Source organism: Anas acuta, chromosome 3 (assembly GCF_963932015.1).
Source record: "Anas acuta chromosome 3, bAnaAcu1.1, whole genome shotgun sequence".
In the NCBI taxonomy this organism is placed as follows: domain Eukaryota; kingdom Metazoa; phylum Chordata; class Aves; order Anseriformes; family Anatidae; genus Anas; species Anas acuta.
Window position 1 is genome coordinate 10,287,492 of NC_088981.1, and position 23,342 is coordinate 10,310,833.

The 23,342-nt window shown below is 40.7% G+C and overlaps 1 protein-coding gene across 7 annotated transcripts; it reads right to left on the reverse strand.

Annotated features, from left to right (window-relative positions):
* Positions 1-3,110: 3,110 nt before the first annotated feature.
* Positions 3,111-15,119, reverse strand: C1D (C1D nuclear receptor corepressor). 7 transcript variants are annotated; one of them, XM_068675660.1, is made up of 6 exons: positions 14,967-15,074; positions 14,489-14,642; positions 7,970-8,116; positions 6,567-6,633; positions 6,012-6,067; positions 3,111-3,440 (listed from the first exon to the last, which is right to left on the reverse strand). In XM_068675660.1, the coding sequence occupies exons 3-6, from the start codon at positions 8,114-8,116 to the stop codon at positions 3,264-3,266; spliced, it is 447 nt and encodes a 148-aa protein (XP_068531761.1). In that variant the 5' UTR covers positions 14,489-14,642; positions 14,967-15,074; the 3' UTR covers positions 3,111-3,263. The 7 variants fall into 7 exon arrangements, with proteins under 7 accessions (XP_068531761.1, XP_068531756.1, XP_068531758.1 ...); XM_068675655.1 differs by having other exon boundaries at positions 14,479-14,642; positions 14,967-15,072; XM_068675657.1 differs by lacking the exon at positions 14,967-15,074 and adding an exon at positions 14,781-14,937 and having other exon boundaries at positions 14,479-14,642.
* Positions 15,120-23,342: the final 8,223 nt, after the last annotated feature.

Genomic DNA, 23,342 nt, shown 5'->3' on the forward strand with positions numbered 1-23,342 from the left:
CCTTAATGCTCTCTTTAAATACCTTAAGTTCATTAATACTTAGTACCAGTAACTTATAATAGCACTGCCGTACATTTGCATTAACCAGTGCAGAATTGGCATTTCTGCACCATATTCCGCACATAAAGCAACGGGACTAGAAATCTCCCAGATATTTTCCTAGATTTTCAGGCCTTTTCAGACCCATTCTACAAACTAAGGCTCACATCCGTTCATGCACACAGACTCTGTTTTGTCATTTCATATTTGAGATGTGTAAAATTAAATGCATATCCTGAAGTTCAGATGTTCCTAGGAACACTTCAGTGATAGATAAAAATACTTGGCATTCATGCTCGTGTATTTCAAGCCTCTTTCTACTAAGGCCAAGAGTCAGTAACAGGACCATAGTGATGCTCCTCCGTTTGCAGGGGTTGTTTTCTTTGCATCAGAAATGCCACAAACACAGGCTTTGTCACCAGAATATCCATACAAGCCTAAAGCATTTACAGAGCAGCATTTGTCACATGTATATAAACTGGCTTATCACAAATGCAAGCTACCTGTATAATAATTAATTATACCAGACAGATTGCTACCTCAGTAACTCTTAGCTAATATCCTTGCATTATTCTTATTTAAACATTTAACAATGAAAGCTGTGTACTTCACTGGACACTGAATTATGATCCTTTTCAGAAATTAACCTTTTAAAAGAATAACTGTAATTGAGAAGCTTAAGAGGAAAATCATGTAATGGAAACGTCCTTCAGTCCCTTTTAATTAACAGCATTGTGCATAAATACATACTGATCTACCTGTTTCCTCAAGACAGCGTGCCAAAGTAGAAGACACCATCTCCCAGAAAAATCTCTGTATTATAGTGCTTGTGGCTTGTGCCACTTTATACCACTTCTGTTTTATTACTAATTAGTTCATAGGAAATCTGTCCTCTAAATTAGAAAAAGAAAAACAAAAAACAAAAAACATTAACTGTGTTTGAGATTGACATTTTGAAACTCATGCTTTGCATATGAAAGTATCTACACCCACACAAGTTCAGAATTCTGATTATATTCTACAGCCACCATTTGCAGCAGTAAGTTCAAAAGGGTTGCAGAACAGGACAGATTTCCAAATAAATTGCCCAAACCTATCTGAACACACCAAGAGAAGAGCTGCTTTACATGAGTATTGCTGTCTTTGTTGAGAACACACTTGGAGTCTTTCACACTTTTAGCTTTAATCACAACAGAAGACTCGTGAGTCTAACAGCGCTCTTATTTTGCATAACTCTGACATTAACCTGTAGAAACCAAACAGTCTCAATTTTAGCTTTCAGCTGGCAAACGTTTACGGGGCTTTGACACGTATATGCACAAGTAGTCTCGTAGATTAGAAGGTTGCAGTTAGGTGCCTGCGTGAGCATCTATATAAGCAAATTCTCTTTAGTTAGATTGCTTTAATCAGATTGAAGGAAGTGCTATTTATTCAAAGATTTTATTACAAACAAAAACATGTAAATTCATATTAGTCACTGAAAAAGTTTCTACAACACACAATTGAGTTTATTAAACTTGATAATCTTTTAAATATTTATTATCAGATATTCAATGACAAGAGAACCTTCATTTTAGCACCTCATTCAAATTAGTCCTAATTCTGCATTGCACAATGCAGTACGACTCTAAGGACCACAGTCATCAATTGTAAATCATCCAGCTTGTACTGGATTTATCTGAGGTGTACTGGATTTATCTGAGGGAAACAAATAGTTTGCAAGGCAGAAGAGTAGTTTGAACTGTACCAGAGAATGCTTTCCCCACTGAAGATCTGAGAAATAGCAATGAATGACCACACTCCTACCACCTCACAGCACATTTCTCTGTGTCAGCAGTGAGAGATGAACGCTGCAGACAAAATTCCAATCAAGTTCCTGCCTGTGCTATTTCCTAATAGCTGTCCCCTGGCTGCTCCTTTGTTCAGCCCCTACAAAGAACCCTCTTGGGTTATGTTTTTTTTTTTTCCTATTGACTGACACAGGGGCTTAGCGTGGAATTCAGACTCTTTGCTTATAGCCCTTGAAGATCAGTTTCCTCAGAGGCAACAGAAGTAAAGGAATATGGCACAAATTCAAGTCCAGAAGCTGAAAAGGAAACAGTTTAACACAGTGAATAAACCTTACATACACTATGAATGCAGCATTTCACACAATTGACAGTGGGAAAGTAAACTTTTTTTTAATTAACATAAACACCACAAACTGGACAGCATCATTTGAGACTAGTTTTAATATTCAGGAAATTAAATACATATAAAAAGTGTCAATCATTCAACAGTAAAAAAAGATAATTCTTAAGTATTATAACAAAACAGCATCCTGGCTTGTATCAGAAACAGCGTGACCAGCAGGGCTAGGGAGGTGATCGTCCCCCTGTACTTGGCTCTGGTGAGGCCGCACCTCGAGTACTGTGTTCAGTTTTGGGCCCCTCGCTACAAGAAGGACATCGAGGTGCTTGAGCGGGTCCAAAGAAGGGCGACGAAGCTGGTGAGGGGCCTGGAGAACAAGTCCTACGAGGAGCAGCTGAGGGAGCTGGGCTTGTTCAGCCTGGAGAAGAGGAGGCTCAGGGGCGACCTTATCGCTCTCTACAGGTACCTCAAAGGAGGCTGTAGCAAGGTGGGGGTTGGCCTGTTCTCCCACGTGCCTGGTGACAGGACGAGGGGGAATGGGCTTAAGTTGTGCCAGGGGAGTTTTAGGTTAGATGTTAGGAAGAACTTCTTTACCGAAAGGGTTGTTAGACATTGGAACAGGCTGCCCAGGGAAGTGGTGGAGTCACCATCCCTGGAAGTCTTTAAAAGACGTTTAGATGTAGAGCTTAGGGATATGGTTTAGTGGGGACTGTTAGCGTTAGGTCAGAGGTTGGACTCGATGATCTTGAGGTCTCTTCCAACCTAGAAATTCTGTGATTCTGTGTGAAAACAACACTTGTATCCATTACCAGCAAGTTTATGTCAGGTCATCATCATTTGAATAATGAAATGTTACTTCTCTAGCATCAAATGGCACGTTTGATACATCAGATGTACATATAATGTGATTACTTTAGTGATAACTTCTAGACAAAATACAATCCGGATAATTATTATTTATTTATTTTTTTAAAGTATAACTTCATCAAAATGTTGCTATATAGCACTTCTGTTAAACTCATACAGCTTACAAACCACATTTCAGTAATTCTAGGAGTCTCTGATTATATAAGGATTTATTATATTATAAAAAATTAGTCCATCTTTCTCTTTTTTCCTTTAGCAGGAGTTTTGGAGGTACGTTCATTTTCAGGGCTTGGTTCCCACAGTGCATTTCTTACAAATCTGGAAGCTGCTCCTTTATCAAGTTTAGATGCCTTTTTCTTGTCTGCTATTTCTTTGACCTTGTTCATATATGTTCTTATTCTCTCCTAGAAAAAAAAAAAACAACACACATTTCACACCATTCTTTCAAGATTGCTGCTAAAGTAAAATCAATGAGTAGAAGCACTCCACATGGCATACTTCTGTGACCGTAATACACAGAAAAAAATCACATCTTCTAAACATATATCAGACTCTTTGCAAACTTCAGGCTTCCCTTTTAGCTGATTTTCCATCACAGATATCTACTGTACGAATATTTGCCTGACACCCATCACCAAGTGAACATGAAATACTACAATTTTACAGTGAGACAACAGAATTTTATTTATCTTGCAAAGTTAAAACACAAGATACTGAACGTGATTAGGAATTTGGCCCATGATTTCCAGCTGTACCAGAGGTTTCTTTCATGACCGTAAATAACTAAGAAGTCTGTTTCCACTGTCATTCCATAAAGCGAGGGAATACTTTCCTTTCTTGTCATCCTTAGTCTATCATAACAATTTAGTGTCTGCGCTTTTTTAAACAAAGCATGGCTCCAATTCAGCCACGTCCCAATTTAATAATCTATGTATCAAGTCATCCTCAGCCAGTTCCGTGATCGATAAACAAGGGTACTCTGAGGGTGTAATTAAAACCCTTTAAGACAGGAATCACCCTCTGAAGTGCCTGCTTCTCTCCACTAAGTAGAGGGGACATTTACACTGATTCTGTAAAATACATAACTTGGCTGACAGGTTTCACATTTAGATGTTTAGTCCAATTATGGCCTTGAACTTGAGGGCCTTTAGATATTACTGAACAAACAATAAACAACAGTAATATGTGTGTAAAGCACATCCAATTCATGTGTCAGGTAAAGTAATATGCAAGTGTGGATTAATAGAAGGATACTGATAACTAAATACATGCTGATAACCCATACAGCCATTGATAGCCTTTTTAATCAGGAACGTGAGTTACAAAATCTACACTACAAAACTGATTTTCAGTCCTTCAGTGACCCATACAAGCAAATGATTTGTCAAAAAGTTGGACACTCTTTCTGTACCAAAAACCTAGCTTTAATGAAGACAGCCTTACAGAGCCTGAAATCATCACAGACTGCAGTATTTCTTTGGTGACTGATATGGCGAATGAGAACAGGTGGCAAGCCTACGTGTATCGGCATGGGAAGAAGGAGCTGACAGATGTCAAAGTGGCAAAAGAAATGAACTCTGATAGCTTGAATGTGAGCTTTATTAATATCGTTTGAATTCCAGTGTACTCTCTGTATATACAGAAGGAGCAATTCTAAAAGCAAAACAATCATGACAGAACAGTCTTTTTTTACTCCCTTTCCACACAAATAAGAACATTACAATGCTCTTGAAAGGAAGGAAAGCACATTCATTCACCTTCATACTTGTAAAAGGAAAATAAACCTGGATAAGAATCTAGCCTATGATAATTCACTCATTCTTCAAGTTAAAATGACTGGCAATTGTGAAGTAAAATACCAGCATAAAATATCCACAGCCAAGAGTTACAATTTATTTTTAGTATAGCTAAATTAACGCAATATTCAGACGCTATATAATATAGGAGGAACAAGAAACTGATTGAAAGCTCATGAAATATTAACTGATCCATTTTTTAATATGATATGGTCTAGACTACTGAAAATCTCACAAAATTAAAAATAGAAGTATTGCTATTCAGCCTTCCACATTTTTCAGTCCTATCTTCCATTGCCCAGGTTACGTAAGGATTACATTTAATCTAAGTACATGACAATTGCCCAGATTTAATGTTTTCATTTATACAGGAATTAAAATGTGTAGCTGTAAGTTTTGATTTCTATTTTTTTTCTTCACGCTAAATGATTTGATTTTTTTTTTTAAGTCAGCAGAATTTTCAAGATACCAGGGTTTCTATACTGTAGTCATGCATCTAAATGGAATATAGAGACAAACCTAAAAGATTTATTATAGGTTGTAAATATGTCACTAATGCAGAGTTACTGGACAATACACATACAACTGGTGCCAAAAAAGCTTTTAGCTTTGTTGCTGAACTAGATTCTTTACTGCTGAGAAAATGAATTAATGGAGGACTTGGAAGGGGGGGGCTCTTTCCCGTCTCTGCTAGTAAATCAACCACACTATACTTTCAGAGTCACACAAAAGCAAGAAAAGGCAGCCTCAGAGATTAACATGATTCCAAGTATTTATAAGAAAAAAATGCCATATTGGAAGTGATAAATTATTATCAGACATGTAACATTTTTCCATTTAACAGATACAAGTGAAAAGCTATTCTGTTCAGAATTCAATTCTCAAAACAAAGGTGGGGAACAAATAAGATGATGACACTGTTCATCTTGTTCTTATTTCAGCAGGCTCTACAGCGATGCTTTAAACTGTATTGTTGGGAACTGAAAATATGACTTCCTTAATTTAGAGAACCCAGCAGGGCATATGAACAGGCAATGATGTAACACTATGTAGCATGTGTGCACTATTATGGCAACATACCAATTTTAAACATAGATTGTAAATATACATTTATTTCTGTGCGAGTTAACTGTCCTGGGAAAGTAAAGTATGGCAATGCATGCATCGTAAGAATCTTACCAGTTCTTGTTTCACTGGATGTTCCTTTGGATTGATTCCCTGAGTAGCCAAGTATACTACAAGAAGAAAACACATTTTTTTGAAATGGAAGGCTGTGATGACCAAGGGCCCAATCAATTGGTTATATAGGGAAGTGTAGTTTCCACATAAAACTACTAACCTTAGTGTTAACTGTATGGTTAAGTATCTGATGCACTACGGTCATGAAATATTGCAGTTTAAAAATGCATATATATATAATAATATATATAATAAATAAATAAAAATACATAGCGTGGTTAAACCTTGTCCTTTCAAGAAGGACTGAAAAGGTTGCCAATAACAGGAAAAAAAGGCACAAAGATCTTCATGCATGTACAAAGTCAGCCTTTGTAATTAGCAATTTTTGATTTGGAGTTTCAACATCATTTACCCCAAGAATGGCAGTAATTTGGGTCCTCAGGGTAATTACTAGTTTCTAATTATTTGGCTGTGAAATATGGTTATTTAATGTTTGCAGCTGTCTAGAAATGTTCAAATGGTGATCGTTTGAACTATTTCCTATCATATACTTACCCCAAAACATTGAATTTAATGTGTATGCTGAAACCAAATCCAGCTTTGCTTGCTCAAGAGGCTCTAACTAGAATGAAAAAAAAAATTACACATTAAACAAGATGTGCACAGATTTTAGTAATATTCCCATTTTATAATTGTATAGGAATGCATTCATATACACTGAATGAGCACTTAAAAAAAAACAACAAACAAACACAAGTTCACTAAGAACATATCCAAGCCTACTTTCCTGCCATCACAGAACCATTCCCTCCTCTTCAAGTATTCACACCATTTTTCCAGTTCGATATTAAATGCCACAATCCCAGATAGCCAAAAGCACAAAATCGATTAGCACATAGCTCAGACTATTGTTCCCATAGTCAGGGAAAGTCCCTATTTTTTCCACAGAAACTTAATTCAAAACAGTTTCTGCTACCACTGGAATTAAAAATAACCTCTTAAGATTGCTGAAGCTCAAATGCAAGTATGAACATTAACACTACACATGTTAGACTGTGTTCAACGCATGCTGGAATACTTAGGGCTGCACAGCAAAGGAAGAATAAAGGTAATGAGTTGTGTTTTTTTTTTTCCCCCATCCAACTGTCAAAGTCAATTTACTGTTTTAGTCCTATAGGATTTCCAGAAACTCTGATAAGATCATTGTACAGCTCACTAGTTCCAACATGGATACTGTCAAAAGATTGGTGTTGTCAAGACCATTTTCTTCATTTATTTATGTTAGAATAAATATATATCCTCAGAGAATAAAGAAGTTCCCTCACATGTTAGCTTTTTCTTGCCTTAAAAAAAAAAAAAAAAAGGAAGTTACATGTTAGATCTTAAATATTAAAAGGCAGGCTTGTATGAGGTCTTCAAGCAGTACCTTCCTCTACCTTTGTATCCTGATGAAACAACACAAATTTTTCAGACTTGTGCTTATAACACAGCTAGAGGAGATAGCTCAGTTTTTCAAGCATCAGATTCTGCAAGTCCGAACTTCTGGAATCAGAAGATCAATTCTCAATGTTGCCAAATCATCTTTGCATCCCTCTGTATTAACCATGTTCCACAAAGTTTGTAGCAAAAAGGTCTCAGTCAACTGTTAGTGAGCTCTCCAGTCCAGAAGACTAGCATGCGCTTTCAGGAAGGTCAGGAATAAGGTGGAATGCCCTTCACCTAAACGATTTGGTGGTAGGATCATCACTTTTTACCTTAGAAGAACATATATTTCATTGCTTCGTTTGTAACACCCTCTGGGTACCTTAGCAATGTGAGTTTCAAACATTACGGTAAGAAGTGTCACATTTGTTATTTGTCTGTACAATGGCTAGCCAAACAGACCCTTTTATTCAATTCAGGTTCCAAACTACTCCTGTTTTAATAACAGAAAGGCTGTCAAAAGGAAGATGATTTACCTTGTAGAGAAGCTCACTTCTAGGAACAGACATCATTGTCTTCAGCATCTCATCTACAGAACTAAGAGATTTTTCAAATGTTGTAAGATAATCATGAATTTCAGTGGGGTATTCTTCTGCGTTAATATCATCTTCTGACGTTTCCATCTGGAAAAAAGAAACAAAACTAATAATCCTCCCTACAGACTCAAAAAGACTCTTAAAATACAAAGTGTTAACATTTATACATTAAACATTACAAAAAACATCTTCTGAAGAGTTCTAGCAAGTAACATCAGTGCTGACACAGTTAAAGGTCCTGTGGTTTCAGGGATCTCTCTCAACCAATGTGCAGAACTGCATGAAGGAGCATTACAAATGACGTGACTGGAATACCTGTTCTTGTACCAGCCCTAAACCAGTTTTTAACTTTTATGGTCTGTGACAGAAATTATTTGCTTGCGTAAAAAAAGTGCTCCATAAATCACGGTACATAGAGAGCTGCACCAAGCAACAGGCAGAGCACTAAGAAAGCAGCGACAGGGCTTCAACCCATCTTAGGAACAGACATTACTTCAGCCTCAGAGCAGTTATCCAGCACCAGTTATGTCAGGGTCAGTTACATCTTCCAATCCTAAATTTAGGATTTGGTCCAAGAAACTCTTCTTGTAGACCCTGTTTTTGGAATTCTCGATGGGGTATTATAATCTGCGATATAACTCTACCAGTAAATGATGCTGAGCTCATTTTGAGTTCAGAATACGCTGCAAATCTTGAGGACATATCTATGCAAAGCAACTGTGAGATCAGCAAGGATGTGAAAAATCCCAGAGCTTTCCATTTTTGATCCCAGCATTCATGGTAACATGGCATGGCTACTGCCAAGCCATCTGGCTGCTGGCTTACGATCAAGATCTTTAATTCCTCTCTAATCATAAATCACTTATTATCTTGGGGAGTTGATGTTACTTAAAGCTGTGTTATTTTCTACAGCTTCTACTGATTGAGCAATGATTTTTTAAAAAATGTTATAAGGAAAGAAATGAAATATATCATTTTCCTGCCCATTTGCTGGGCCGCATCAAGAACAGCGTGAGCACCTGGAGCACTGTAGCCCCTTCTACATGGGGTCAGTGTGATAATCTCACTGCCAGCTGCTGAGTACAGGGGGCGGGAGCATCAGTTGGAGAAACTGCACTTTGCAAGTTTGATCTATGAACACCAAGCCATACAGCCTATGCAAACAGCAAGGAAACAGCAAACAGCTGTCACATCGCTGGAGTTTGTTTTAAAGATTTGATCTTTCCCTTTTCCTGGCAGGAGCTTGGTTTGTGTGAGAGAGGTTTCTTTTTATTTATGTTGTCTGCTGGAGGTCAAGCAGGACAAAGATTGGGAGGAAAAACAGCGTGGAGCTATTTTACTCAGGCTTGCCTACAACTTGTTTTTAACCACAGCAGCGCGATGCCAAGCATATGATCAGCCAGTTAACGAGCCCAGTTCCATTGCTGTTATTTGCACGGTTTAGAATTATAATCCTACTCTGCTGCATGACTTTGCATCCTGGTCAGAGTTTGTATAGTGTTACAATTTGTTGAAGGTCCCCTCGCTACCCCAGCACTTAACTCACTCCATCTAAATACCATTTCAGCCACCTGCAGCATATCTGAGCAAGAAAGCTGAGTTGAACTGACAAGATACTGTCACAGAAAGGCAAGATACCAATACACTTATTTCTGCCCTTTATCATAATATTGTTTGCATTTCATTCTGTCCTGGCTACCTGCACCCTTCTTACGCTGACTGAGCGAGTCCACTGTCTCTGTGTCGTAGTTTTAAAACGCAGCACAAAAAACATGCAAAGCTACAGAAGGAACTAGACTCTCCCAGCTGCTGATACAGTTAAGCCTGGTTAGAAGCTATCTGTCAGCACACAGTTACTATACTTACGCACACAGGGACAGAGGTGTAATCCGATCCAACAATATATGGGGCTTTGCCATTCTCTCCGATCCCTTATCTACTATGGTCTAAATTTTATAGACATGCATGAAAACACTGACAAATTCCAACTTTTCTCTCTCCCTTTATCAGGCCATCCAGCACCAGCAACTACAGAAAAGAAACCAGCAAACTCCTACAGCAGGAGCATGTCACCAAAACTAGTCCCAGCTTTTTTACCACAGCTACGTGGACAAACAGGCACTGTAACATACACAACATTCTTCTTAGTATCCCAAGCTAGATGTAAAGATTGAGGCAGAAAAACTACAGGAAGATAGAAGGAAAAAACAGATGCAGCCCAAAATACATTTTTCTCTGATTGCTGCCTCATGAATCAGAAAGAACTGCCCTGGTAACGTGATGCAGCGTTGGCACATGCCAACAATACAGCAGCAGTCAACAGCCTAAAATAGTTTTGAGAGGATTAAATCAACAAGAACAAACTTTACACTGCATCAGAAAACAAGGACACCGGAAAGTGTTTCTGCCAAAATCAACACACAGACTGCACAGTCACACCTGCTGAATGACAAAGCCAAAGATGCAAGGAACTAAGACCTATCAGTTGCTCTGTAAACATGCGTAAAGGCTACGCTGCCCTCGATAGCTATGTTTCAGTGATTAAACCACAAACAAGATTTCCTCAAAGCTCTACAAGTGTTTCCCTATGCATTTCAAGGAAGCAGAATTTAATTCTGTTCCTGAAGTGGATGTTTACTGCACAGGATTTCTTTGTTGGATTTCAACTGTGTTTTATTTGCCACAGAGATCCGACCTCAAAAATTAGACATAGTGCAAATATTAAGATAAGTGAAGATAATGAAAATATTTGCTGAATAAACATTTGAATAATGGGGAAAACTCAGGGAAATATGGATAAGAAAGTATTTTCATTATCAAGTAATAACATTATGCAGAACGCATAAACTGCAGTTGTGTGATGATAGTACTTTATAAGATCTTTAATTTTGAAAACAGAAAGGAAAGTTCACAACCCATAAGCATAAAATAGAAAAGGTCTACTTTGATTAAGGACACTGAGGCAAACCAGAAGTGATTAAAAACGTGGCATGACTTCATAACATCTAGCCAAAACACCTCTCCCTTTTAACCCTGAGCTCAAAAACTCTCATGTGGTTTATGGGGGAAAAAAGGCTAGAAGAAATACTGTACTTGAGGAAGAAAAGAAATTTAAATCACAAAAGTAACAAATTTTCTCATGAAAAGGGTTTAATTGCATTTAAGTCTGCTTAAGAAGTGCCAGAAAATGAGTTCTCACAGGTGGTAATTCTCATTTATTCACCAACATGACTACATTTATGTGAACTACTTAGAAAGCAAGGAACATCTTGTTTTCTCTCCCGTTAACACAGTATAAACAGTGAGGAATACACTCAGCGTTCAGAAGGGGGAGGGATGGAAACATTGGAAAAGAAATACATAAAAGAAACATTAAAAGCGGAAAGCAAGAGAGATGTCATCTTCTGCAGACTATATAAAAATGACTAAATGCAGTTTGCTGCAGTGCTAACATGGCTATTGATCTAAGATCTAACTGCATTAAATTCTGCATTAAGGAATTTTAAACTAAAAAAGCAGATGACTACACACAAAGCAATTAGCAAAATTGTCTATGTCCATATTTATCTGCCAGGAGAAGGAAAAAAAAACTCTGCAAACTCCTCCTTTCAAGAAAAGCACAACCATGGCTGGCACACAAAGCTAAGAAAAGGAAAAAGTAGAACTGTGGATAATTTGCAGGTGGCTTTTATGAATATTCTCTGAATTTACGTGGTGCTTAAGCACAAGCCTTGGAAATCAACTGCCAGCTGGCTTAAAAAAAAAAAAAAAAAAAACACATTCCCTCCTGCCCACCCCAAAACCAAAATCGTATCTCTCGTACTGAAAGATATAAACCCTAATTAGGCCCTGGGTACACCTGTGAGAAATTTCACTGAAGATGCATGGTGAAGGTAACAGAAGCTACAGGCATAGATCGAGGTGGTAACAGGAATCCACAAAAGATAGAATTAAAATATGCTTTTAGTGTCATGCACATGGTTTTCACCTGGAATTAAAAATGCATGTTCAGGATAAAAATTATGTCTGAAATAGTTTCTAACAAGCAAACAAAAAACAGAAGTAATTCAGCATCCTTTGCATTTACTACTGCATCTCAACACTTCATGTTAACTCATGTTTTTTTAAGCACTAGAAGGCCTTATCTTCATATTGAGCTCAAATCTTTTTTTTTTGATCATTCAGCTAACAAAAATCAGATGAGACTTTCTTCCTTTTCATTAATATCTGCAGGCTACATGAAGAAAACCAAAAGAAACCCAAACCCTTTTGATCCGGGTAGCTAAAATGCTTTCAAACTTAAATGCACTAGCAACATCAGTGCGATCAACCATCTCCACCAGCTCTCAGGAGAATGAGTGTCCTCCCTCTCTGGAGTTCCGACTCACAACCTGCAGCAAATGCAGGTGATATGCGAGCACAGCAGAATCTGTCCCTTCTGCTCTAACCTGAGTTCCCTGCCACAGCTGTAGGACCAAGCACGTGGAACACAGAACAAGCATTTCAATTTAAATCTACCAGAGATGACAACAAAGTTCTTTGATTACAAACTTCTTTGGGGCAAAGAAACCCATTTTATTTTGGACAGAGATACCCATTCTATTTGCAAAGTCGTAAGTACAATAGGCTCTGATCTGTGACAGAGACTCCTCAGCATTACTGCAGCGTAACAACTCCTTAGTTACCTGCTAGTCATCACCGTATCCACAGATCTGTTTTGCCACTGATGCCTTCAAGCCAGCTTGGGGCAGCTGGAGAGTGCATCTAGTACAAGTAGTCAGATCACTCTTGAAACGCCAACTCACAGTCTTGTTTGCAAGAAAGATTTCCATTGCAAAAGCAATTAAGCCTACCATGAAATACCAAGTATGCACCAACAGGCTTATCTTGATCCCCTTAAAAATATCCCAACTTGAGCTCTCCAACATGCCCCTTGCACTACAGTACGAACGGGCAACAACCAAGCAATCATTTTCAACCCCACCTCCAAAGCCAGGCTCCAGTCAATGTCCCAGTGCGCACAAAAAAACCCTGCTAAACAGCTCACAGCCATCAGGCTCTTGCTGAAGGCACTGAGATCCAATTTCTTCAGCCTCAGAGGGTCCAATAAGTTTGTTTTACTCTGTCTTAAAAGACTATCAAAATTTTGAGGAAAGGAATAATGTTGCAAGTGAACCTTAACGCTTCAGCCCATGGGGGATATGACGTGAGAAATGGGGTATCTCATCTTGGCCCTTACTCACTTCAGCCCCTTATATACACAGAAAGCAGCTTTGATATAAACCTTCAACTTGATCTGTATGATTCCCAAAACATTTTTATTCTCTGTGAAGTGTCATCAGCTGTCCTGGATTCCACGAGGCCGATGACACGGTCATTTCCTCTGGATTCCACGAGGCCGATGACACGGTCATTTCCTCTGCTGGACAAATGCAGCATACACTGGCTCTTGCTCAGCTCGAACCTGTCAGTACTCCCATCAGCAAGCATGAGGATAAAGACAGCTTTCTTTAGGCATGTCCAGAACACTTCCTAGTGAGAGGTTTTCCAAAGAGCTCTCACACTCCAGACTATTTTAGCACTGCCCAATTCAAGACTGGGACTTTAACGTGATGTTAAATTTGAATGTCTACAGTGGTCTCTAAAAAATACTTCTGGCCGCACTGAACCTCTCAAGAACTTCTACAGCAAAATGCTGTCCCCTTGCATAGTCTGAACCACTCTGACAATTTACCTGTAACCCAATCTGTTTGTGACAGCAGTCAATACTTCTGTCCAACCAAAATTCTCCGGAAATAACCAGCCTCCAGTCCGCAGCTGACATACGCTCCAAACCATGGAGTTTAGTGCTGCTACCAAAATTTGCTGCCACTTGTTTCCTCTAGACACTAACTAATAACTAATAAACTGACAAAAAGGAGAACAACCCCTATCAGCAAAGAAAAGGGATATGCAGAATATCACTGAAGTGAGTGAATAATACAGAAAACTAACCTGGGGACATGGAGTTTTCACAAGGAGAGAATTAAATAAGAAATCTTTGTAGGACGGAGAAGAGATGCGCACTGGCCTGACACAGGAAGAAAGTGCATGGCAGTCACGATAGCCTGACACAGGAGGGAGAATAGAGAACTGGGAGAATAGAGGATATAGGGAAAAAGGAACCCAGCAAAACAATTTTCCAGCAGAGAAAAATTGAGCTTATACAAGTGAGTGAGAAGAACACTGCCTGTGTGAAGAGGTAACTGAATGCGGTGTGCACCCCAAGGCCCAGCAGGATGACCCACAGCAGGCCTGCACCAAGAATGGAGAAAACCAAATGGAGTGGGCAAAGGAAGCTCAGACAAATGTAGTAGAATCTACAACCTCAAAGCTTTCCTAGTCCATTACCACATCCCTTTGGCATCAGTCCTGAAGTTAACAATATGAAGCATCCCTCTCATTCTTACCCTCAGTCACCTTTATTTCTTCTTTCTGTGCTGCCTTCTCCAGCTCTGGTTCTGCAGCCTGCAAACCTGGTGACCAGCACTATTCCAGCAGCCTGCTTTATTTGGAGGACTTCCTGCTTTTCTCTGCTCACCACTGCATCCCATACATATCCCACAATTTCCTACTGATGTTATTAAAAACAAAGAAGCAAACCTTTGCTAAACGCTGGCGTTTTATATAAAAACCCGATCATCTGCGCACACGTGAAGAACCAACTAGAAATCTGCCTGTCAAAACGGGCTGTGGGATTTCTACAAATTACCCAAACGCCGGCAGCGCAATTTTAACGTTATTTAGCCTCGAAACGCCCTCACGGACCCCGCGAAGCCCCCCTCACGGCCGTCCCCTCAGGGCCGCCCAACGGCCGCGCCGCGCGCCAGGCCCGGAGCGGGAAGGGGGGGGGGAGGAGGGGAGTAGGGGGTCTCCCCGGCGGCGCTGCCGCTCTTACCTCCGCGCGCGGCTCCGTCGCGCGGCTCTGACGTCATGCCGGGGCCGTTGGGCGCGAGGGGCGGCCGTTGGCGGCCTGCCTGTGAGGGAGCGGGGCGGGGCGGGGCGGGGCGGCCCTCAGGGGGCTCCTGCAGAAAACGTGAGCATCTTGTTAATTGTTTGGGCTGCTGCTCCGTGCTCTGATGAGGCTGGTGTGAGCCCAAACCCGTCTTTCCCCTAATGTTGGAAGCGTATCTAAAGCTCTTCAGGCGTTGTACTTGTACAAGTCTTGTCACCGCCTTGTCCTCATGGAGATTTAGAGGTTTAAGTTTGCATTTACCAAAATGGCTGAAAATGCAGCTTTTTCAGATGTAACATGACTTATGAAAGCAGCAAACACAGGGATGCTTTAAGAACCTTCTGATTTTATGGGGGATGCGCACAAGGATAGTGGAAACACTGGGGTGAGGAGGGGTAGCCCTACTGCCTGCACATCCCTCACCAGAAGAGTATAACCCATCTCACTGAATTTCACAACTGTTTCTTAAAGAACACAGCCTAATGCCTTTATCTTGTCCAGTTTTCCAAGTACAACTACAGAACTGTGCACTCTGTGTAAAAGTAAATTGAAGAGGGATTCAGTTTATAAGGCTTAGAAATGCAATAAAATAAATGTGAACAAAACAAAACAAAACAAACAAACAAAAAAAACCAGCAAGACCTGAACTCCTAAAAATAAAAAGTTTGCACTTCCAGACTGCCAAGGTGTCTACAAGAACCACAGAACACTTGACATATGTTAACTCCTTCCTGCCGTTGTATTCACGTGCCACAGGTTTGGAAGCACAGAGAGGGAAGTTGATCGATAGACTAATTGATTTACCAAATGTTAGGTAGGACATTTCTGCCAGAGTCGTATTTCCTAAAGCTTTTTTTTTTTTTTTTTTTCAGTTACAAGATGAAAGGAAAATGCAACACATGCTGATCAACGTCCAGATTCAACCGTCTGTGGATAACCACGTAGAGCATTAATGCAGTACAGGTTGGAGTGTTTCACGGTCATACAGTGTGGCTCTTTGTCGCCTTCTGGTGGTTTACACACGTTATAGATCTGCTACTGCCTCCAAATTGCTACAGATTTATGCTTTTATTTGAGTAACGAGAGTTTGTATACTTCAGTGCCATAGATCGTGGAATTTCTAGAGGCAGTTCACTAAGAAGGTTGCTAGGTATATATGTACATATATTTGTTTTCTGCCTAAAATGACTGTGATGCTTGTTTGTTTTTCAGAGCAGTGAATGAGGAGTTAAGGGTTTGTCTTCATCCCAGCCAAAATATGATTGAATACAGCTTATGTAATTCAGTTGTTTTATGTTGGTGTCACCGTGAAAGTATATTATGATTTTATGTGTGGATATCTATACAAAAATCTATCCAGGAAAAGCTATACAGCCATCCAGTACTTAATGGAAGCCATTTCATTTGAGAGGACTATGAATGATTATTGATTTTTCTCTATCATTCGCAAAACAACATAAAACAATCCTAAATATTTTTGCCAAAACAGTTAAAATGACAGGCATCGTTAACATAATTACTCCTTTATTATGATATATCTCATTCATTGCACACGCTATATATCGACCCCTTCAGAGTCAATGTTCTTTGCAGAGCAGACATGGAGGCCAAATTCTGTAGTCTCCACTTGGCTGGAACCTTGATGCTTACATGTAAGCGGGATTTTTGTTCTGAGGTCACCTGCAGTATTCTTATCAGGACTATAATTATTTAAGATAAACATGTTTGCTGTATTTAAGACATGCAGTAAGATTTTATAAACATTTCTTTTGAACTGCTGAACTGCCTTGACTTTTCACCTTGGAGAGTGAGACCCACAGACTCTGTGAAAAAGAAAGCTTTCTGATGCCTTTCATTAAAAGAATGAGGAACAGTATCTGATCTATATTAACAGAACATTTTTGGTAAATGTATTTCCAAGGCACATTTTCAATTAAAATGTGGTAAATAAAAGCACTTACTCAGCATATCAAGGATAGTGACATTGATGAGATTCTTTTAAGTCACAGCCAGACATCATCTTTCCAAGCATGACAGAAGCCACATGCTTTGATATCAGCAGAAGCCCAGGGTGTCCTGTGACTACATAAAAAGAACTGCTGACAATTACAAGTAAAGTGCCATTGTGCATTGGATTAAGCAGGCTTTTCACTGCTTAGGTGAAAATCAGAGCTCCAGAGAAACACAGATTTTGTACAGTCCTTGTAGAAGACCACTGTGTGCAAGCTGCCCTAATGTCCTCAGACATCCCCAGGGTTAAATTCTAAGATTGTGTCAAAAAAAAAAAAAATGGTCTGCTGCAGTTTGTTCATTTTTTGTGTCCAAATTCTCTCCCTATTCTACTCTTTGTAATGTCTGTTGAGTCCTCAATTGCATTCCTGTGGTTTGAATGATACAATTTACTAATTACACTACTCCTTCTTTGGACATTATTACATTTGAAAGCAAAATGAATCTCATTAAATTATACTAGAATGAAATCCTCCAGATTATCTGTAAACTTCATTGTTTCCTGAAACGTGCCTTACGATTAAAATCTCATAAAGCAGAAAGAGTAACAGTGTTGCTCTACATCCATGTAGATGGGGAGTAGCTTTTAGTCACTTAGGGCAGCTGAGGCATCCCATGTTACTCTGAAGGGGATGAGAGGTGGTTACAGCCCCTCTCCCTTCTCAGCAGGTTCCTCCAGCATCACTCAGTAATCTGGATTGGCAGGCAGGCCATCCATGCTGAAAACCCTGGCTCAGCCAACCACGTGGAAAAGAGCACTGCGCCTTTGCTGTTCACCGAAAGCTGGATGACATCACAGCTCGGGAAATGAAATCAATCCCGACACTGGCTCCACACTCCCGAGGAGGGACGGTGTGACAGCACAGAGCTTCACAGAACTCCGGTCGCTACAAGATGAACGGCAGAAGGCAGTAAGGAAGGACTCGATGCTGTGGGCTGGGCAGGAAGAAAGAGCCACCAGGGTGCAGCTCAGCCCACAACCGTGAGGATTCCCAGCAAACCGTCCTTCTGCCCTTTGTAGCTAATGCCACAAAACACAACATTAGCAGTGGCTGTGCACACTGTGAAAGATCAGCAAGGTTATGGATGATCACCTTGTTCAGGAAAAGAAAGATTCACAAGGAATGAGATCTTCAGCCAGCAAGGCTGCATGCAGACCTGCTTGTAGGACGGACAGATGATTTTATGGAGCCTGGCCGTGTTACACAAAGCCCCCACTTTGCATCCGCAGCAACAGGAAAGCTGTAACAAAAAATCATCCAGGGTGCCTTGAAAATGGCCAGTGTAGCTGATGTCCAAATCACGCTTGTTGGTGCAGATGAGTTAAAAATCTCATTCCAACCAAAAATATGCAGTTCTACTTCTGATCACTTAAGCCTGGGTCATGCTAAGCACCACAGCCTGAAGCACAGACCAGCTGTGGCAACTCCAAAGGCCCAGAAAAATAATGCCACCGAAAAAGCTCATACAGCATTTGAAGATTCTCATGTAGAAGACAAGATGAATACAAAAATTGTTAGGATTCTTCTGAGAATCTGGTATAAATCCAAAGAAGGATACTAGAAGCCGCTTGTAACAAAAGGGTCAGTGAATCATTGGCAGCATAAACATTCAATTAATAAAAACAGACCAGAAAGAAAAGGCATCTACAGTCATCCTAATGGAGAAAAATAAAGGAATGGTATTACTTTGTTTTCAAGTCCAGCCTCTTCTGACACTAACTGCTCTTTTTGGCCTTTTAATGAGTCTTAGCAAGAGCAGCAGATATACTTCATTAAATAATTTAGCCTAAGTGGATATTTTTATCAGGTGTCCACCACAAGCCCTTTCTATCAATTACTGGAGAGGCAGTACAGAGAGCATTCCCTTTTATTCTGGCAGTCTCTTAAACCTCCAGAGATTCACTGTCTGTGCTGAAAATGCAAAACTAATTCTGACTTAAAATGAGATTTAGTTTGGTGAGGATACAGCTACAATATTTTGAAGCTAAACTGTGAAATGTTGTGCTACCTCTGGTAAGGCTGTAGCTTAGGTTTAAAGAAGTGTGTCTGTGTAAAACTGCAACATCACATTTAAACTATTTAAAGAATGAGTTAGTCTGCACCTGGGTACCTGACCTGCAAACCATTTCACAACTGAAGTAAAGTTATGCCTAATGTCATTAAAACGCAGAGTCGCAGAAGATACCTTTTAAAATTCCAGGTCAGGGCAAGCAGACCAGTTTGGGAGACCTGGTCTTTGTAGAGCACTCATGACTGAAGGCCTCAACCATGTAAAGAAATCCCTGGGACAGGCATTTTGTGATTTTGAGGCCTGTTTCTCTACCATCTGTTCAATGGTCAGAACAACCAATTACCAGAGGAGCATGTAGCAGGAGTAAGCTGAAGCATCGACATCCATCTGCTCGCTGGTACCTGCCTGCCTGCGCTTGCCACTCAGCGGACAAGGGGTGAGTTACCTGCTGTGTCCCTGGCACATCACAAGACAAACGCTTGCAAAAGGACGATTACAGGCAGCTCACTGGCACGTTTACGGTAATTTATGTCTCCGTCTGCATTCTGCAGAGATCAGAGGTATGCAGGGAGCAGGAAAGCAAGGCAGGAACAGAGAATTCAGTGATTTATTACAAGGCAGACAGCAAGTCAAGGAAGATGGACCAAAATAATTGGACCTGCCAGCTCTGTACCCCAACCACTTGAGTGAGAAGGGAAATAGAGTCTTGAAGAAGCTAACCCCAGGGATGTCTCACATCTTCAGGAGCTAAAGAACAACCAAACAAAAAAACTGTGCCAGCAATGCAGGGCAGTGGCAAAGAAGCGTAAGCTCAATTTTTTTCCCTGTTGCAGTAGTGTGGGGGTAGTGTATGTGGCACCCCAGGCCCAGGTGAACTTAGACTCACCTTTCAGTTAAAATGCTCTGGAAATGTCTTTTTTTTTTTTTTTTCTTTTCCATGCACTCAAATTAGATTAAAATGGCTTTAAACATACTAAACACAGACTCTTTTCCCTTTTGAAAACATAACATTTCTAATCAAAATACAGATGTAAAAGTACATGGAAAGAAGGAAACTGAGCTTGATGTAACTTTGTTTTAGGGAGGAAAAATAATATAATTCAATAAGACTAGCTTAAACTCTCTGATTAAAGCTTTTTGAACATAACAGATAGGGAGGCTGAGATCTCTGCTGAGATAAAGATAGTTAGCACAGATCAAAAGAGCTTGTGTTCATGCCAGCGAGATTAAATGACAGGATGTGGTGAAGTGCTGGGTAGCATATCTGGTTACTTCACGTACAAAGCTTTATTTGCTGAATGCAGATATATCTATTAGGTTATATGTATTTATATATGAAACCCGGAGAAATAAATGGAAGGCAATCTACCATGCGTGGAGTATTTGTTCTGGTATTGTTCCAAGATTGCATTTTTTCCAATTAGTATGTAAAGCTGTAATTTTTTATAGCTGTCTCTCTCACTAAGATTGTAAAAGAAAATTGTATTAGAAATTGAGATGTTATTTCTAAAGGCATTAGCATTCCACCATTCTCACTTCCTAGCTTCTGTGCATAAACTCAATAGAACCATATATTTCATTCTCCAACTTCATTTTAGCATGAAGCCTGGGACAATTTCAGGAGTAAATCAAAATTAGAACCCAAATTGCTGTTGTCATTTTAAAGGATTTTTTCCTTGGTAGTTATTTACCTGCACATGTCCCCTGAAGAGGCAGGATGCCGGGCTGGAAGACCACTGTGGCTGCTTTTGTGTTTGTCACACGTTCTGCAACAACAGATGTGGGAGGAAGAGAATGTGAATGTCAGGAAGGGAAAACGCTGATGGCTAGGAAGATGCCAGAGGCCTGTGCCACCGTGCGCTTCTGCAAGGCAGCAGGAGGGGTCTGTCTCCACATCTGCTGAGCAGGCAGCCCTGCCTGGCCGAGCTACACCAGCAAGAAGCATGAAGGAGAAATTCTGTCAGCTCTGCAGGAAGATTGATGACTCAGAAAATGAGAGGTTTAGCATGGGATGCACCTGAACTGAGCAGATTTCATTAACTGCACCTACATTTTATTATTTTTCAGCAGTGCTGCCTAGAAACCTGAACCTCGTGGTGCTCCAAGCTGGAAACCCTCAGGAAAAAATTGCCTTTGTCTCAGAAATCTTCCAACAGACAAAAAAAAAAAATGAAGATAGCAGGAGGGAAAAAGCCTCTCATAAATAGAGCACATCACTAGCGTTGGAATATTTCTGAGGGACAGATGCTGGAGCAACATCCCAGCAAAATCAGAGCCAGAAACAGCTACAGCTGCAGGAGAGGGGCACAGCCCCGTTATGCCCTAGGGTATTGGGAAGGGGGTAGGAGGGCAGAGCTTCCTTAGCCCCCAGCAAATCCACAAATAAGAATTTAAGGCTTTGCACCACACATGGTCATTCGTATCTGTGCAAAGTGAGAATGAAGTTGCATTTATATTGTATTAATAGAACCTTTAACACACAAAAATAATAAAAATTGTGCCCTAAGTATTTTCTGAGACACAAACATAGCTAGCGGGGGGTTTTAACGTAGGCAGCCCCTACCTGCGAGAGAAAAAACTGGAAGCAGCTGGGACCCAGAGACTTCATCTGTGCTTTACTTAAAGTACCGTGGGCCTTACTGCCATTCTGCAAACCATGCATCCCCTAGCTTCAGAGCGTCTTCACTGTTTCGTAACCTTAAAATCCCAGGCAACCTAGGAGAGCTTGTCTGTGCCTGTTTTATTTATGCTGCTGACGGGCTTTTTATAGTGATGAAAAACATTCAGGTTCACTGCCACGCTTAAGGTCAGGGTGTAATGTTCTGATCAGGAAATGTCCTGAGAGGCTAGCAACCTTGGGAGGTTTCTTGCTCGCTGACGAGAGAGGAAAGAGCTGTTGGTGTGGGATGGGAAGCCCTGTGTGCGCGTTCTGGACAGGCTGTTCTTACTGCCAGTGGAATTTGGAGGTACCGCCGCGTGGTTCTGTAGCCCCTCACACGGAGATGGTGACTGGGGGTGGGGAGAGTTACTGACATCCTGCAGGCCTGGGAGTACAGGTGGGCAGGACACGGATCTTTTGGAGGTAGAGAAAACTGGAGCAGACACACCTGTTCCAGGGACCGCGGCTGTACCCAGCTAACAGCGATGGGCTTGCTACCCGGCTTAGAGAGCAGCTGGTGTAGCTTGTGACCCACCTTAAAATCGAGCTGGTCTCCAAGGCAGGGCTGCCACGTGCAGGCTGCCTCTGAGAAGCAGCCCCTGCTCATGCTGTAGTCCTCAATCAACCAGCACATTGGCTGCTTTATTGGGGTAAATCCTCAAATGCTGCCATGCTCCAAAAGCTTTCACAGAGTCTTTTCTTTTGTCTGATGTTTCTTTTGATGCTGGTTTTGAATACCTTCCATACCACGGATGAACTTCAGAAGTCAGAGACAAAAGGTGATATTTCATCTCCCTCACCGGCACTGTACTGAGGCTTCCCCTACAGAGTTATCACCTGTGTTACTTTGCTTGAAATTCAACCCAAAGCATGAATAAGCCTTAATTTATTTTTTTTGTGACAAAAAGTATGAGCTATAGACCTCACATAGGATACCTGCACAGAAAACTGTAATCACCAAGGATCCATATGAATGATGAAAATCAGTGTCACTGATGTGAAAGAAGAGCCCCTGATTTGAAATAACTGGGTGGCACCTGATAAAAAACTGTGTGACGCATACCTACATTCTGTTTGCAGTCATGCCCATAAACAGGTTCTTCTCCGCCAAGTGCGCATGGGGATGTTTTGCACAGGAAGCAGGAGAGAGTTGCCAAGCAGGTATACTTAGTAAATGTGGTCGCTGATGGTAAAGCCAAACAACTCAGCAGCACATTCCATTCCCTGCCCCTGGACCAAGCAGGGGTTTTCCAGAGCATGCCGTGGTACTGCATCAGAGGGGACTCGTGCATTTCATCCCTGATGCGTTATGATTTTATTTAGAACACACTTCAGCTCCTCAGCCTCCAGGCTGCAGAGGCAAGGTGCCAGTCTTCAGCAAGAGAGGGGGGAGAGCTATAAATAGAGCAAGCTAGGCCGCTCTGGGCAGCTCTTGGTCTGCTTAAGTTTCTTGTTTAGCCTGGGAGAAGCAGAAATTCAATCTGCTGAGGAGATAAAGCATAGAAAAAGGCACTGGCAGCAGCTCTTCTCTTCCAACCACTACCTTTCATTTTTAGGTACACAGAAACAGCCACTCACCTTTCCTGAACAGGGGCAGCACCATCATTTGTCTACGCTTTCCTCTAGCTTATTTTTTT

Bases quoted from the DNA above. Each gene is read 5' to 3' on its own strand.
- C1D (XM_068675654.1), bottom strand. From the start codon at position 8,244: ATGTTACTTGCTAGAACTCTTCAGAAGATGTTTTTT. The intron at 8,117-8,208 runs GTAATGTTTAAT...TCTTTTTTCCAG, and splicing joins CTCTTCAGAAGATGTTTTTT to ATGGAAACGTCAGAAGATGA. The intron at 6,634-7,969 runs GTAAATCATCTT...TTTTCATTCTAG, and splicing joins GAAGTGAGCTTCTCTACAAG to TTAGAGCCTCTTGAGCAAGC.